Here is a 17,209-nt window from a genome sequence, read left to right on the forward strand (position 1 = left end):
GTTGCTCATTATAATTTAACTAAAAGACATTTTAGTAGTTATTACAAACCACAGAAATAACCGATCTTTGACAACTGGCCACTGTTTGTTTCCCCTAATTCATCTTTTGAAATGTATCACACTGATGCCTGGCTCGAACACAAAAAGAACATTCCAAGCCAAACTTACGTTTCTCCCACGGCCCACTCTGACTTCTATCGCACTTGCTTCCAGGATTAGCTCAACTGTCAATAATTTTCAACAATCAAGCTTATTTGAGCAAATATCTTCATCCGACATGGTCTGACCTCAAACCGGTCCAAATACATCATGCAATCCTATCTCTCCTATCTGGCTTGATATGATCACTATAGTTCCTTCCTGCTTCAGAAACAGAATTCCCTCCGCTTACTTGCTTGATATGACCACTACAGTTTCATCCTGCTTCAGTAACAGAATTCCCTCCACTTACTTGCTTGATCTGCACAGTATTCACTTCTCTCTAAGTTTCACCTGTCTATTTCATTCTTTCCAACAGACACTTGATTCTTTGCTTCAAGGACCAAATTCTTGTCTGCTTATGAGGTTTTCTAGCACCCCTTCCTCATCATTAAATAAATACAGTACATACAGCATATTAATACATTCTTGTATGCTATTAATACCAACTATGGTGATATTAAAATGGTATAAATAGCTCATAAGAGAATATTAATGTAAATATGCAAAAGGAAAAGGCACAATACTATAAAGCCTCCTAAGCTGACAACAATATGGGCCTAGATGTCAATTTTCCCAGTCTCTAATATCTGAAATCCAACAGCCTGGCCAAACCTAAGCCTCAAGTGTCTGATCATTACTGTGTCCAGTGGGGTCTTCCCTGCTACCACTGGACCCCTCACCCCCGCCGCCCTCCTCAGCTTGGCGGCGTATCATCTGCTCTAGCCGTGAGAGGAGGAACTGCTTGTCGTGGCCCTCCAACACCAGCTGGTTCTTGAGCAGGGTGACCATGTGCTTGTTGGCTGCAGCAACTGCATAGTAGTAGTACCATGCCAGGGTTAAGAGGATGATGGCTGGCACTGCAAACCCAGCTGTTCCCGTGAAGAATAACACCGCCTGCACCCAATGTGGCCACTCTAAGCAGACACAAACACACACAACAAACCATTAGTAGGGTAACACTGCAACTACAGTAGATCTTGATCAAAATACTGTAATAAGACTGTGTAACTTTTGTACAGTATACAGAGGTAAAGTTAGTTATTATAAATCTGGGATGTGATTTAATATATCACAAATTTTTACACATACCCAGTACAGTAGTTAACAAGGAAAAACTGACAGTTCAGTAATCATAATATATTCATACAGTATACAGTAATCTCTCAATTATCCGGATGACCACAACCCAGACAATCCATTACCCAGACACTTTGATCTGGCTGTTCAAAACCATTGCTTGTACATTATTTCATAATATCCAAACAAAATGCTCGTGTCTGTTTCAAAATTATGGTTGTGCAAAAAATTTTTGTTTGGACAGGAAGGAATAGCCCGGCGGTGCCGCCATGTCTGACTGATTAGTTTGCCCAGTGTTCTTCAGAGATACCCTTGCTTGGTTTCAGTTCCCACACAGTGACTGTGTAATGAGCAGCTGCCCCCAAGACAGTTGTTGTGGCAGCACGTGGTAGCTTTTCTGGTGGTTACCTACCTGCTTCAGGCCTTGCTATTCCTTGCATGCCTTTTCCTAGGGCGTGTGATGATGGCCTCTCCACCGTGGAAAAGGAACAGGATAGTGCTGACTCTGGAGAAGATGCAGGAGATCCTGAGTAAGGCTGATGCGCTATGGTCCACTTCCTGCATCTTGAAGGAGTATGACCTGGCCCACTCAACCCTCCTTACCATCAGGAATGCCTGTGACAAACTCACCCAGTACATGGTGCTCTTTGGCCAGAGGAACAGATGCAATACCAAACGGAAAGCTATGAGTTTGCCCCAGCATGCTGAAGTCAACCATTTTGATCTGGTACTGCCAACAACAGGCTGCAAGTATGCTAGTGATAGGCACCGAGTTGAAGGCTGCTGCTGAGAAGTTTGCCCACCTTCACAACGTCCCAGACTTCAAGACATCCAAAGGTTGGTTGTTCAGGTTCAAGCCTCGACATACCCTTAACAATCATAAGACCCATGGTGAAACTTTGGATGCTAGTGAGGAGGGAGTGGAGGAATTTTGGCAGAATTTGTTAGGCTTGACTGAGAAGGAGGGCCTCACTCTCGGTCAAGTCTATAATGCTAACGAAACTGGCTTCTACTACCGCTCAGTGCCCAGCAACTCTCTGGTTGATGAGAAGTATGTGCCTCGCCACAAGATGTCTAACCAACGGGTGTCTGTTTTGTGCTGTGCTAATGAAATCTGTTTACTGGGTGTGCAAAACAGCCCCACTGCCTTTGTGGGCTAATGGATTTCCTTCCTGTTGTGTGGTACCATTCTGTGAGGGCTTGGTTCACCTCCATGATCTTCACAGATTGGTTCCACTGGCATTTCATCAAGGAGGTCATCTGTTGTCAAACAGAGGAACCTGGAATCCCTCGTGACCAGGTAAAAGCTCTTCTTCTCTTGGACAATGCCCCCATGCATCCCTCCAAGAAGGAATTGGTTGCAGATGACGGTTGCATTAGGTGCATGTTTTTGCCACATAATACCACTGCTCTGATTTAACCAATGGACCAGGATGTGATCATGGCCACAAAGAGGCTGTACCGATGGAGGTTCCTCGACAAGGTGATGGTTGGTCTTTAGGACGAGGATGGGCAGAGTCAGGGGCTGGACACGCGATGGCAGAGGACACTGGAAAACCTGCTGCGCTACCTCATGTCTGCTGTGTACAACTACGTGAAAGCATGGAGGGAAGTCTCCGTGATAACCCTTGAAAGTAGTCGGTCTCGACTCCTTCTGGGACAAGAGACCAGATATGACTTTCTGGGCTTTGATGTGAACAACTTCCACACCCATCCTCATAATGTTGGGGCTGTGGATGTCGATGACATGCGGGAGTGGTTAGATGATGATGATGGGGGCGATAAAGCTTCTGGTTATGTATGACATCGAGATCTTCATTTCTGTTGCTGCTGCCTGGCCAGGAGAGAGTGACGAGGATGGCGAGGACAATGCAGACAACCTGGAGAACTGCAGCACTCCAGCCATCCCCTGCCTCAGCACATTCTGGGCACACCTCAAGCAGGTGCTTGAGTGTGCCAAGCACCTCGATTGTATCAGAGATGGTACCTCTTTGCCTTGTGAAGTGTCTGCCTTCTGTGCGGCAGAGTGTCATCCGACACCTGCCTTGTTGCTCCTGTCGTTTTCGCGACTCTGACCCTCGCCCAGTCGACCACTGCTCTGCCACCACCACAGTGTCAAACTACACTTTTGACGATAGAGCCTCAACCTAGCACATCATTGTGTCTTCCCTAGACATGAGTTTGCGGCTATCTTCAGAGTCACCTGAAGTAGGCAGTCCATCACTAAGTCCCACAGACACTCCCCTGGGCTGACTGCCAGATCTCCTCCTTAACTCAGACTCTAACTAAGCTCATCAGGCTATGCCACTAGACCACATGGGATGTACTATGCAGTGCCACAGCTTCACCAGCCGCAATTCAGCAGTCAGAGTCAAGGAGCTAGTGGGTTATTCAGCACGACGCCCAGCAAGGAATCGTGAGTGTTGACTGATTTTATTCTGGCTTACTGTACTGAACCATGGTTTTATTCTATTTTACCATTTTTTTTATTCTATTTAGCCATAATGTTTTGTGTGCCCACTGCACTTTTTTTGGGTAGATGGTTTTCTCATGTAATTTCATGTCACTGCAGGGTATGGCCCTGCAGTGATGATTACTTATCTGTGGTTGATGGGTTTGCTTTACCATGATAGCAGTGCTGGGAACGCTACTAATAAAAAGTATCGGCGCTCCCATTCCTGTTACTAGCTCGAAAAAGTAGTGGTGTTACTGGTTTTGCTACTTGATATGAATGTATCGGCGCTCCCGCTCCTGCTCCCGCTACTTTGGATAAGAAAAAGGTACATACACGAAGGAAAGGTTAACAAAAATCTGTTATATAGCAATACACTATATACTGTTTTGATAATATCAGTCAGTCTGAGTGGTTATGTTGTGTACCAGTATTTTCAGTAAATACTTATATTGAGAAAAAAAAAAAAAAATCATATACATGTCGGTGTCACTTTAATGAAGCTGAGCCGAAGGTACAGGAAAAAGCTATTTACTGCATGATATAACAAATGTTCTTTTACACTGTTACCTAGTATACCTACTGAATGTAACACGTAAATAAAAGGAAAAAAAAAAAATGTGGACTACCATTGATACATATTATATAGATTTATTATAATTTCAATGATACCTATTTATGATATGTACGAAAAAGAAAGTAAAAATGAACTGGGGCTTTCTTTTAAAGGCTATTTATACAACAGCAATGTTTTTTTCCATCACTTTAAACTGAAAGTAACATACAGTTACGAAATAATAACGTAGTGAGTAAGAATTAGTCTTAAAGAGAGAGTGAGGGAGAGAGCGGAAATAATAACGTAGTGAGTAAGAATCAGTCTTAAAGAGAGAGTGAGGGAGAGAGCGGGAGTTAGTGGGGATAGTTACAGGTGTGTGTGTGTGTGTGTGTGTGTGTGTGTGTGTGTGTGTGTGTGTGTGTGTGTGTATTTACCTAATTGTGATATACAGGAAATGAGCTACGCTCATGGGGTCCCGTCTCTGTTTCTCAATAAGTCAAATTTAGCTTTAAACTCATTTAAGTTTTTAGACTGGACGATCTCTTTGTCCAGGTTATTCCACAGGTCTATACATCTATAAGGAAAACTATATTTCTTGATATCCTTCAAGCAGCTTGGCTTCCTCAGTTTCATCCCGTGTCCTCTTGTTACTCTCTTATCCCATAAAAACAGATCTTCTTTGTCAATTTTATCTACTCCCATCATGGTCCTGAACACTGCAACCATATCGTCTCTCTTTCTCCTTTCTTCTAAGGAGGGCAAATCCAGCTTTTCCAGCCTCTCTCTGTACGACAGATCTGCCAGACAGGGGACCATCTTGGTTGCTGTTCTTTGTATTCTCTCAATCTTGTTTATATCTTTCTTTTTGTGTGGGGACCACACTACTGCTGCATATTGTAACCTGGGGTGAATCATGGCCACTATCAATTTTTTCATCATCTCCTCATCCATATAATGAAAAGTTACAGTACTCTTATATTAGTCAGGAGTTTATACGTCTCTCTAACTGTCTTGTTAATATGTTTTTCAGGTGACAAACTGTCCTGGACCAGCACACCCAAATCTTTCTCTTCTCTCGCTTTTGTGATTGGTTCATTACCCATCAAATAATTCAATGATGGCCTCTTGGTACTTTTACCCATTTCCAATATTTTACATTTCTTTGCATTAAATTTCATTTCCCACATCCGGCTCCATTCGTGTATCCTATCCAGATCCTCCTCCAGCATTTTGCAATCCTCCTCAACCTCTACCTTCCTCATGATCTTTGCATCATCAGCAAACAGACTTGCATAACTGTTCACTCCAGCTACCATATCATTTATGTAAATCAGGAACATTACTGGCGCCAACACCGAGCCCTGTGGGACTCCACTTGTTACTTCCCTCCATCCAGACATCTTATCCTTTATTACTGTCCTCATTTGTCTCTCTCAAAAAGTCTCTCATCCATTCTAGAAGGTTCCCCTTCAGTCCTCCTATATGCTCTAGTTTCCACATTAGTCTCTTATGGGGTACCTTGTCAAAGGCCTTCTCCAAATCTAAATACACACAATCCACCCAACTTCCTCTTTCCAGAAGCACGTCAATTGCTCTTGAGTAAAAACTCAACAAGTTGGAAACACATGACCTTCCACTTCTAAATCCAAACTGACTATCAGCCAAAATATTCATCTCTTCCAGATATTTTATCCATCTATCTTTCAGAATTCTTTCACACAATTTTCCAATCATGCTGGTTAGGGACACTGGTCTATAATTCAGGGGTTCTTCCTTGTTTCCTCCCTTATAAATTGGTACCACATTTGCCATCTTCCATTCTTGAGGCACTTTCCCCTTTTCCAGAGAACACACAATTAAACTGTGGATCTTATCTGCCAGTTGTTCTCTGCAATCCTTCAGTACCCAATTAGAGATTCCATCTCTAGTATAGGACTACATAATAGATAGATAGATAAATAGATAGATAGAGAGACAGATAGAAGCAGGAAGTCAAATGATGAGAAGGTGTTGTGTTTGCGAGAGGCGAGCAGCGCTAAACGCTTACACGGGGGAAAGCTGACGACAGCGGCCAGTAAGGAGATGATTCATAGCTGTCAGCAGTCCTCTCGTGAGAAGGTTCTGTTGCCATGAGGAAGGTGCGGGACACACACACCCTACTACACGAGATTTCAGGAAAGAGAGTTTAGAAGGAGACAAGCGACCCTATAGAGAGGTCGAGACGGAGATTAGCTTGAGAACAGAGAGAGAGAGAGAGATAGCGAGACAGGGAGGTAGCTACCCAGGACTTATACTATTATACCTGTTTAATATTTCCAAGACAAATAAAGATAGTCCCATACTATTCTTTACCTCTCCCGTCACTACATGACATCTGGTGGGGAAACTACTACAAGATATAAAAAGCCGCTCGACCACAAGTCTAACATATACTTCTCTACAATTAACTACAAAGTCTTTACGACATTTGGTAGCAGCGAACGATATACGAACCTCGTCTACGAATCAACATTAAATTCCTACAAAATATCAAGATTGACAACAACCAACAATATCAGCTCCTGCCCCTCCGTCTCCCAGATCATTACGCTGATGCAGAGGTCAAGAGATCACTCGACGCCTTGCAAGTAGCTTAACGACAAACCAGCAAATCTGCGGACATCGTCTCCGAATTAAAAGCAAATTTCTACAAAAGCAACCGAGACTACAAGGTTAGCTTCAGTTCTACAAAGTCTACAGCCATCTACAATCAACTACAGCCATCTACAATCAACTACAATTAACAACTCTACGAATAAATCACTAGAGAAAAAGGACAGAGAAAACTTCCACATAGAATAAAGGGAACAAACAAACGAAGAGTGAGACACGATTTACAACTCATCTTACTCACTCGTCTTCACTCAAGTTACTCATCGCTACTCATTCACTCACCACAGCTACCAGTGTGGGAAGCCGACGTCACCATGTGCTGAGATGACATCACAACGCGAGTCTGCCATGCCAAGCAACGTGTGACGGACACCAGGCACTTCTCACCCACTACTCATTACTCATTATTCACATAGCTCCTACTCATATTCACTTATTTTCACAGTTAAGTTGGAAATTCGACGTTCTATGTTGAGGTTTGCCTGGGACAGCCGTTAACCACTACAAATACCAGGCCATGGAGTTTCCTGAGTAATATCGTCCATCAACACACCACTAGAATTATCAAGAGATCTTCAATCAAACCTGTATTTTCTTCCGAGATCGACTTTTGTATCGACACACCTCTACGATCTGTATCAAGTGGGTAAAATTATACTTGCTCATTTCTTCTCAGTGCTAAAATTAGCTATATTCAACTTATTTAATCATCTAGTTTGCTAGGACATAAATAAACAAGAGGCGTATTTCATAACATCATATCTTAATGACAGGAATATTTTCGCAACCACCCACGTTAATACCAGATGACACACAAATTGCCACAACATCAGACTCACAATTAAGAGACAGCCCACCCATTGTACAACCCACACCACACGTTATAGATAAGGAAACAAATACGGGAGTTTCGGATGATGAGTGGGAAACCCCTTCAGATGTTGAGAGTATCGACTTCGCAGCTGCCTTAAATACGTATGCCAATATACTTAACAGGGTTCACCGGTCCGGTCATACATATTCTACCATTCCCTCACATAACGATAAACTCGTACAAGTTGAATTAACAGGGCAATCATTAAAGATGAATCAAGAAACAAATACTGCTGATCTAAAAACCACACCTCACGTTTTTGTGTATCACGAGGATAAGACTGCCCCAAAATTCTCTGGCACAGACAAGGATCGCATTGATGTCATTTCATTAATCAGTCAGTGCGAACAAATGTTCATCAAGCGCCATATACTAGATGAACAAGAGAAAATTGCTATTTTTTCATCTTGCATAAGCCAGGAAAGATGTCCAGCAAGCAATTTATTGCGCTCCGATAAGCTACATCGTGCTAGGGACATATGATGAATTTAAAACTGAATTTCTGAAGAAATTTTCTGGAGGTATGAACTTCTTGCCAGGTATAATTCCAGAATTACATAAAATTGTAGATCTTGTAAGGGAGCACACTACAAACCATGTGCTCAGTGAAATAACTGCTGATGTCTCCACAATCAAGAGAACCCTATTAGCTACTCTGGAGAATTCTAAGTGGATAACAGATGATGGAAAGATGTCCCCAGACCTCGTCGTGGACATCATTGGTTATGTAGCTGCCTTGTGTAAATTACCTGATAGAACCCTTAAGATCGCCAAAAACAATCGCGTACATCCCTGGAATGTGCTTACTAGACTTAATGAACGAGGTAGAGATGCAGTGCAGTAAAGCAGGTGTGGTCGACACACATGCACATTCTGGTAGAATCAGGGTACCTGAGACAGTATCAGCTGTGAAAACATCAACACCGACCCCAAGCAGAGAACAAAATCGATCGCGACCTGAAATGAGGCAGTCCAAACAGACAAAGACGCCTAGAACCTCGTTCCCACACGCCTTCCTACAGGCAGTTTCATAAGTTTTCTGCGCAGCCCGAGCAGGTCTCGCTATAAACAACACTTTTTATGGGAAATCACCTCGTAGGTCACAGTCAAGGGATAGGTCCATTCTGTGTCATTACTGTGCAAAACCAGGACACACAAGGTATGAATGCTTTATCAAGGCAAAAGAGGATAATCAAAAGACACAAGGGTTTGGTCCTTACTGTAGGCATCATAGATACCAAGGGCACTGGACTAGTGATTGCAAAACAGTAGAAAAAATTGTGTCTATGTTCAAATCGGGGAAGACCAAGTCATGACAAAAAACGAACAAACATAAAAAAGAACAAGGTTAAACTTCACATAGGAGGCATGTTGGGAAATGAGTGTATCTTGATACCAGCTGTATGTGAGGATCAAAACGTTTCCTTATTTTTAGATACAGGCTCTCCAGTGAACTTAATAACACATGAAGAACTAAATAGAATTCTTAAAAATAAAAAAGAAAGTAACTTTTCTGGATGAAGCTGATTTAGAATTAAACACAGTAGATGGTCAAGAGATTACAGTAAAAGGTATGATAAGATTAAATCTCAGTTTCACAGAAACTACAAGACCATTCTCTGCATTGTTCTATATCGTTGAAAACTTAGCAATTAAAGCTCATATGTTACTGGGCTTAAGATCCATGAGAACTGAGAACATAACTATACTCCCACAAATGAATGGAATAGACTTTGATAATGAATTTATAGAGGAAATAACTTCAGAGCCCTCACCGATTAGTAGAAGAGAGCCAAAAAGAATTGGTAATATTAAAGGCTTAAACAAACATACACAAACAGATGAGTGTATAGATCCACTTACACCAGCAACCCCATCCTCCAGAATTAGTGACTCAGATAACAGTACTGATTTATCAATTTTCCAGCCCATCTCACTAATGATTTGGTTATACCACCTAATTCATACATGAAGGTTACCATAAAGAAGAGCAAATTACGGAATAGTACTGTTCTTGTCTTAGAAGAATTATGTAAAGTAAAAGGATTGTCAGTAGAAAACGCATTATGTCATACGAACGACGAAGGGCTAACTCAGATATTCATTATTAATCACATGAATGGGGAAGTTCAGTTGAAGAAGGGAACTTGCATAGTTAATATTGAAAAATGTTTAGCCCCTGTGAAGAAATAAATATTGGTGGAGTAACAAGTGAGATAAAATCTACGGATAGAGAAAGAATAAGGAGAATTTAATTCACTCAGGTGAATTTGACGAAGAAAATGATTTGTTAACCCTGCTGGAAACACACAGGGACACCGTAGCCTTGCCCGGAGAACGATTAGGGTGTACTAACTTGATTAATCACATGATTAATGTGCACCCAGAAACACCACCAATTTTCGTACCAGCTTATCGCATACCACACTCCCAACGTACACTTGCAAATCAGTATGTCGATGAAATGTTAAAGCTTGGAATTATTGAGCCTTCAGTTTCTCCGTGAACGCCTCCCTTTTCTTTGTGCCCAAGAGAAATGGAGAAATGCGTGCGGTAGTAGATTACCGTAAACTAAATAATCACACCATCCCAGACAGATTTCCCATGCCATTGCTAAGTGATGTTCTACAGAATATTGGTCCTGAGAATAATATATTCTCGACCATCGATCTCCTAAACGGATACTATCAGATTCCGGTATCTCAGGAGTCACGTAAATACACTGCCTTTTCAACAAACAGAGGCCATTATCAATATACAAGAATGCCAATGGGACTGAGGACAGCCCCTGGTACATTCCAGCGTCTTATGAATTACGTATTGTCCGGAATTTTAGGACAAGGGAATATTTGTTTATCTTGTGATATTATTATCATACGAAGAATATTAAGGATCATCTCAGGACATTAGAATTAATCTTACAAAAGCTTAGTGATGCTGGATTAAAAATTAAACTTTCTAAATGCAAATTTTGCTTTAAGGAAATAAATTTCTTAGGCCACAAATTAAGCTCTGATGGTATTCACACCACTGATGACAAAATACAGGCAGTGAGAGATTTCCCTGAACCCACTACGACTGAAGTTAGACAATTTTAGGTCTGGCTGGGTACTATAGGTCCTTCGTACCACAGTTCTCTCATATAGCCTTCCCTCTATTCCAACTACTCAAAAAAGATGCTGTATTCCAATGGGAAGAAAGAACAAAAAAGGGCATTTAACAATCTAAAAATTAAACTAACGAATGCACCTTGTTTAGCATATCCAGATTACACGAAATCATTTCTTATTTGTACAGACGCATCAGTTAAAGGATTAGGGGCTGTACTGATGCAGGAAGATAAAAAGAGGAAAGAATCAACCAATTGCATTTGCCAGCAGACAAACAAGAGGTGCAGAAAAAAATTATAGCACTACAGACTTAGAGGCACTTGCAGTGATTTTTGCATTACACAAAAGTTTCGAGATTTGGTATATGGTTACGAAATCCACTTATTCACCGACCATAAACCACTGGTGGGTATGTTTAAAGAAAAACTCCTTTCTGGGAGGAGAGCAAGATGGAAATGTACAGTTGAAAACTACAATGTACAAATACATTATATACAAGGTAAAATGAATATAGTAGCTGACGCATTATCTAGGAACCCGAACACAATTCATGTCGCGGCGTTAGATCTCAAAGGGAATATCCCAAACCACGAGGATATCGCAAAGGCACAAAGACTTGACCCAGTATGGTCAAAAAGTAATATACAAGTTAGAAAGTGGAGATGACATACAATTACCCAAACTGCATGTCCCACTTGAACAATTCACAATGGTCAATAATACATTATACAAAATTAACTCTAAACAACCAAAACGCCAAAGAAATACTAACCAGTTGGTAGTACCTAATGACATGATACCCCAAGTATTACGAATGATACACGACAGCCCACATGCAGGACACCCTGGAAAGGATAAGACATTCAACCAAGCCCAGCTATTATATTACTGGCCTTCATTACGAAGAGATATACACAATCATATAGACAGATGCGAATCATGTGCGAAACACAAAGGATACCCAATCACACCTGCACCGATGGGTAATTACCCAGTACCACATCAGCCATGGGACGTTGTCGCTGTTGATTTACTCAAGATGCCATTATCATACAATAATAACCTATACTTATTCGTAGCAACGGATCATTTTTCCCGTTATGTCATTTTAGCTCCAATTAAAGATAAGACAGCAGAGACAGTAGCAAAGGCAATAACAGATAATGTAATATGTCGCTTTACTACCCCTAAGGTACTAATAAGTGATAATGGAGGAGAATTTAATTCTGAGATCTTACAAGAAATATGTAAACAATACAACATTAAAAAGGTTAACGTTTTGGCCTATCACCCAGCATCGAATGGGTTGGTAGAGAGACAAAATAAAAAGGTATTAGATGTGCTACGACACATTCTCAGTGAAAATTATGCAAGCTGGGATGATTGGATTCCCAGAGTAGAGGCCTCCATTAATGGGTCTATAAATAAATCCATTGGTGACACACCACATTTCATTATATATGGCACAGATAAAAAATTACCATATGAGCTCCTAGAAGGTGACAGCATGCCTATATACAATTACGATGATTACTCTAAACTCCGTTTACGTGAATTCCAGGACATTCACAAAAGAGTGCAAAAACAATTAACGATGTCCAAGGAAGAAATGACGGAGGCATTTAACAAAAGAGCAAAAGATTCACCTATCAGCTTAGGAGACATTGTTTACGGAGTCATTCATACGAGAGACAATAAATTATCCCCTAAATTTGAGGGCCCATACAGAGTAATTAACATAAAGGCAAACAAAGTTTTAATTAAGTCACTTTCAAGTGGCGAGGAAAAACAAGTTCATATTGACCATTTAAAACGAGTTTCAAGGGAATTATCACATAATTATTCAGCCTCGGATACAACCGAACAGGTGAACGCATACCTCAAGAAACCAAGCAAGAACACAACAATGATTACAAAAAGAAATTAAGGTCATATACCAAACAATCGAACATAGGTGCAACTATTCCAATGAAATCTACAGTACATCATTTACGAAATTAAATATCGATTTAAACTCCTTCTATAAATGAAATAACAGCCAACCGTAACGCACATCATCACTATCATCAACCACAGCTTTATAGGAAATTAATAGATTTTTTTTTTTTTCGGTAGGTTACGATGAAGGGACTTATGCTATGGATTCTCCTATACATAGTAAGAGTATATGCGCACCTAGACCCCAAGCATATAGTACGACAAGGATGCCTCATAGCTCCAACGGCCACGACTACAATCGTCAAGGATGTCATGAGTACTGAAATAAGTCTAGATTACTTGTATGACTTACCTACTTATATAGAAAGACTTGACGCCCGATCGAACTCTGGACTTCAAGATAGGGAATTATGTTTCACAATCACATATCACCAAGGAAGTGGATGAAATGGTGAAGTTAGCGAAATGGAAACTAGAACAGGCGAAGTCAACTATGCTCGTCATGATCCAAGATCTCCCATCTTCTGGAACAGAGGTGCTGAGCGACAGGAACAACATCACACGTACTCGCCAAAAAGCGCGGTTTGTTCGATCTGGGCGCGCAATTCTTGGGAACATCTTTGGATTGGCTACAGAGGATGACCTTAAAGAAATAAACAAAAAATTTAATAAGATAGCTCAGGTACTAACATACCAAGATAAATTCATCACAGGACAGAACTCAGCAATGAAAACAATTGTGAAAAATCTGAAACAAGCAGAAAACGTAGCTCTCGAGAGTATAGATAAAATAAATAACTTGGAGGGTAACGTTACCCTTTTCCAGCACTTCTCCATCATCACAGAACATATTGACACGATTCTACTACAATTAGAGAACACTAGAGATCATTTCAGGGCACTTATGCAAGAGAATTTCGAATGCTGGTGATGGCAAGATCACAAATGACTTACTCCCAGTTCATGAGCTACGTCAGATAGTTAGTCAAGGCATACATAAACATAAATTGAAGCCATTGTTCCGCAGTAGGAATTTATGCAATATTACCCACGTACTTGGAAGCAACACTAACACCAACATCAGTGATAGTTCATGTACCATTCATCACGGAAGACCTGTTCACAGTATACCAAATCCACCCCTTCCCCTATAGAAACAACAACACTTTAGTCATCATCAACATCAACACAGACACCGAACTCATCATGGTCTCCAAGAGACGAGACACTGTCACTTTCGCAAGTGAGTCAACGATTGAGCGAAAGTGCCGCTACATCCTTACATGCTGTTCATCTTTGTCCTGCGTACATTTTCACGTTTCAGCCTACTGATACGGTCCCTTGTGAAATGGCTATCATCAGCAATAACAATATTCATCATCATTGCAACTTCACTTTTGCTCCAGATAAACTTGTACACCATCAACGCATTGGACACTCGCAGTTTTTTATTTCCCTCATAACACATCAGTTTACATAGTCTGTCCAGATATACCACCATCTCATACATCAGCCTCAGGATTATACATAGCACCAGACTACTGTGCGGTATTTACACCATCCATGTCTACTTTTTCCACCATCAATCACTACGCCATTCTCAATCATACACACAAACATTTCCACCCACTGCCTGATATGGACTTAAACATGAGCACAAGTATTAAGCTGACTTCACCTAAGTTTGAAACTATGCAGCTGATCAATGAAACAATGAAGCCCTGGGAAGATTTGAGTTTGAGTATGTTCAACCCATATTATGTGTATAGCCAAGCACCTTCTGTCTTCATAATTATCTGCATTGTTGTTGCAGTATTGCTGTTGGCCATGCACAGAATGCATGCAAGAATTGCTAATTTGGAGTCATTGTTTAGTGGGGGGAGAGTTAACATCACAGTTAACCACCCTGAATGAAGTGTATATATTTTGTATATAGTATTAATTATATATATAAAAAAAAAAAAATAATAATAATAATAATAATAATAACACAAAGAAGAATGACCCATATATGGCAGACCAGTACCATTATCTTTAAATGAAATATTAGTAACTCTTACAATATTCTTAATTTTAAACTATTTTTATTCTTGCATGTATGCAATTCACTATAATAACCCAAGTACATACTGTATTACAGTTAAATAATTTACTTTAATGCATTTATTCCAATATGTATTCAACTTATTTAAAATGTAATATTACTGAATAATCACTATTTACTATGCATAATATATGTATACAATATTCATACAATTATGTTACTTTACAATATTATGTATTTCACTTAATTAGCTTATAAGTTCATTATAATGTGTATGTAGTATGTATTAATATATTATAACTATTAAATGTCGATGGTACGTCATTTTCGCGCGGCCGAGCAAATATAGGGACTACATAATAGATAGATAGATAAATAGATAGATAGATAGAGAGACAGATAGAAGCAGGAAGTCAAATGATGAGAAGGTGTTGTGTTTGCGAGAGGCGAGCAGCGCTAAACGCACACGGGGGAAAGCTGACGACAGCGGCCAGTAAGGAGATGATTCATAGCTGTCAGCAGTCCTCTCGTGAGAAGGTTCTGTTGCCATGAGGAAGGTGCGGGACACACACACCCTACTACACGAGATTTCAGGAAAGAGAGTTTAGAAGGAGACAAGCGACCCTATAGAGAGGTCGAGACGGAGATTAGCTTGAGAACAGAGAGAGAGAGAGAGATAGCGAGACAGGGAGGTAGCTACCCAGGACTTATACTATTATACCTGTTTAATATTTCCAAGACAAATAAAGATAGTCCCATACTATTCTTTACCTCTCCCGTCACTACATGACATCTGGTGGGGAAACTACTACAAGATATAAAAGCCGCTCGACCACAAGTCTAACATATACTTCTCTACAATTAACTGCAAAGTCTTTACGACACTAGTACTGACTTGCAGCATCCAGTATTACTACCCGTGCGCATGCGGGACGATGGCCAACACCTAGGAATGTTTCCCAGGTACTGCCGCACCAGTCCAGTATGCCTTCCTCGTGACATGTGCCAGTTAAATTGCAGTACTGCACGTACCCCTGATGACGAAGACGACGATGTGTCAGTGTGTGACTATGAGGAATTTATGAAGGAGGTTGAGGCAGAGAGGTCTCCTCAGGATCCTGAAGACCCTTCTCCAGGGGGTCAGTAGGACCTTTTACAGCCTTGAAAACCCCTCCCCCTTCCCCTCCAAGCCCATCACCACTCACCTTAAAGGTTGGTAAAATCTGAGTTGTCAAAATGTTCATTCATTCATTCATTGCCAGACGCCATGTATCCCAAACGGGGTGGCCAACGGCTTAGAGTTAATTGTTTTACAGGGAGGGGCACTAATCCTCCACCAACCCCACTTGACACGTAGGGATGCCAACAGCATCTGGTGTTCCCAGGCGGTCACCCATCCAAGTACTAACCAGACCCAACGTTGCTTAACTTCGCTGATCGGACGGGAAGCGGTGTAGTTATGTTGAATTTGGGGGGGACTTTTTCAAGGCTTGTCTGACATTATTCATTTTTCCCAGAAGGTCTGTTGCTTGTCCAGTACAGATTTAGTCCAGTATGGTAGTACTGTACTGTCTGACAAAAATACCATACTAGACATGAGGGTACTGTATATATGTATATATATATACATATATATATATATATATATATATATATATATATATATATACACACATACAGTAAACTTCCGATTATCTGGAGTAATAGAGATAGAGGCATGCCAAATACTTTCAAAATGCCGGGTTATGCAAAACTACCCCCTAGGGGCCCCCAACTCCCCAATCCTAAAGCACTTATCCACTGTCTAACCCCGGCAAAATGCTTTCAGATGTCAAAAAACAGCTAACAGTAGTTCCTAATAATAAAATGTAATGTAGTTAAGTACACTGTAATTTTATGTACAGAAGCAATCTCATGTTGATGAAGTGGATAATATCAAAGTCCACCCATCCAGAAGACCCATTTTCTTTCACCATGCAGTACCTAATGTATAAACACATGCACTGTGAACATTATAAATCGTTGACAAACAGCTAAAAGACATTCCTAATAATAAAATATTGTAATGTACTGTGAAGTATGCTGTAATTTTCTGTACAGAAACACATTTCAAGTTGATGGAGGTGATGATGGTGGAGGTGATGTAAGGACATTATTGGAGAATACTGTACAATAACACCCAAAATAAATAAAACATAAAAAAAGAAAAAAATCAATGATACTGTACTTTCATCGATCGAAATTCTAGCAGGTGACTCTGCCACACAGAACAAAGCTAAACTTTCGTCTTGTAGTAGGAAGCATA

The 17,209-nt window shown here is 40.5% G+C and overlaps 1 protein-coding gene across 1 annotated transcript in view; it reads right to left on the bottom strand.

Annotated features, from left to right (window-relative positions):
• Positions 1-813: 813 nt before the first annotated feature.
• LOC145403200 (transmembrane channel-like protein 7) overlaps positions 814-17,209 on the bottom strand; it is a 138,133-nt gene continuing 121,737 nt past the window's right edge. The window contains exon 13 of the mRNA XM_080275014.1: positions 814-1,115. Coding sequence (XP_080131140.1) covers positions 814-1,115 — 302 coding nt within the window. The remainder of the gene's footprint in view (positions 1,116-17,209) is intronic.

Source organism: Coenobita brevimanus, chromosome 60 (genome assembly GCF_032717465.1).
Source record: "Coenobita brevimanus isolate Jiangsu-jjx chromosome 60, ASM3271746v2, whole genome shotgun sequence".
Classification (NCBI taxonomy): domain Eukaryota; kingdom Metazoa; phylum Arthropoda; class Malacostraca; order Decapoda; family Coenobitidae; genus Coenobita; species Coenobita brevimanus.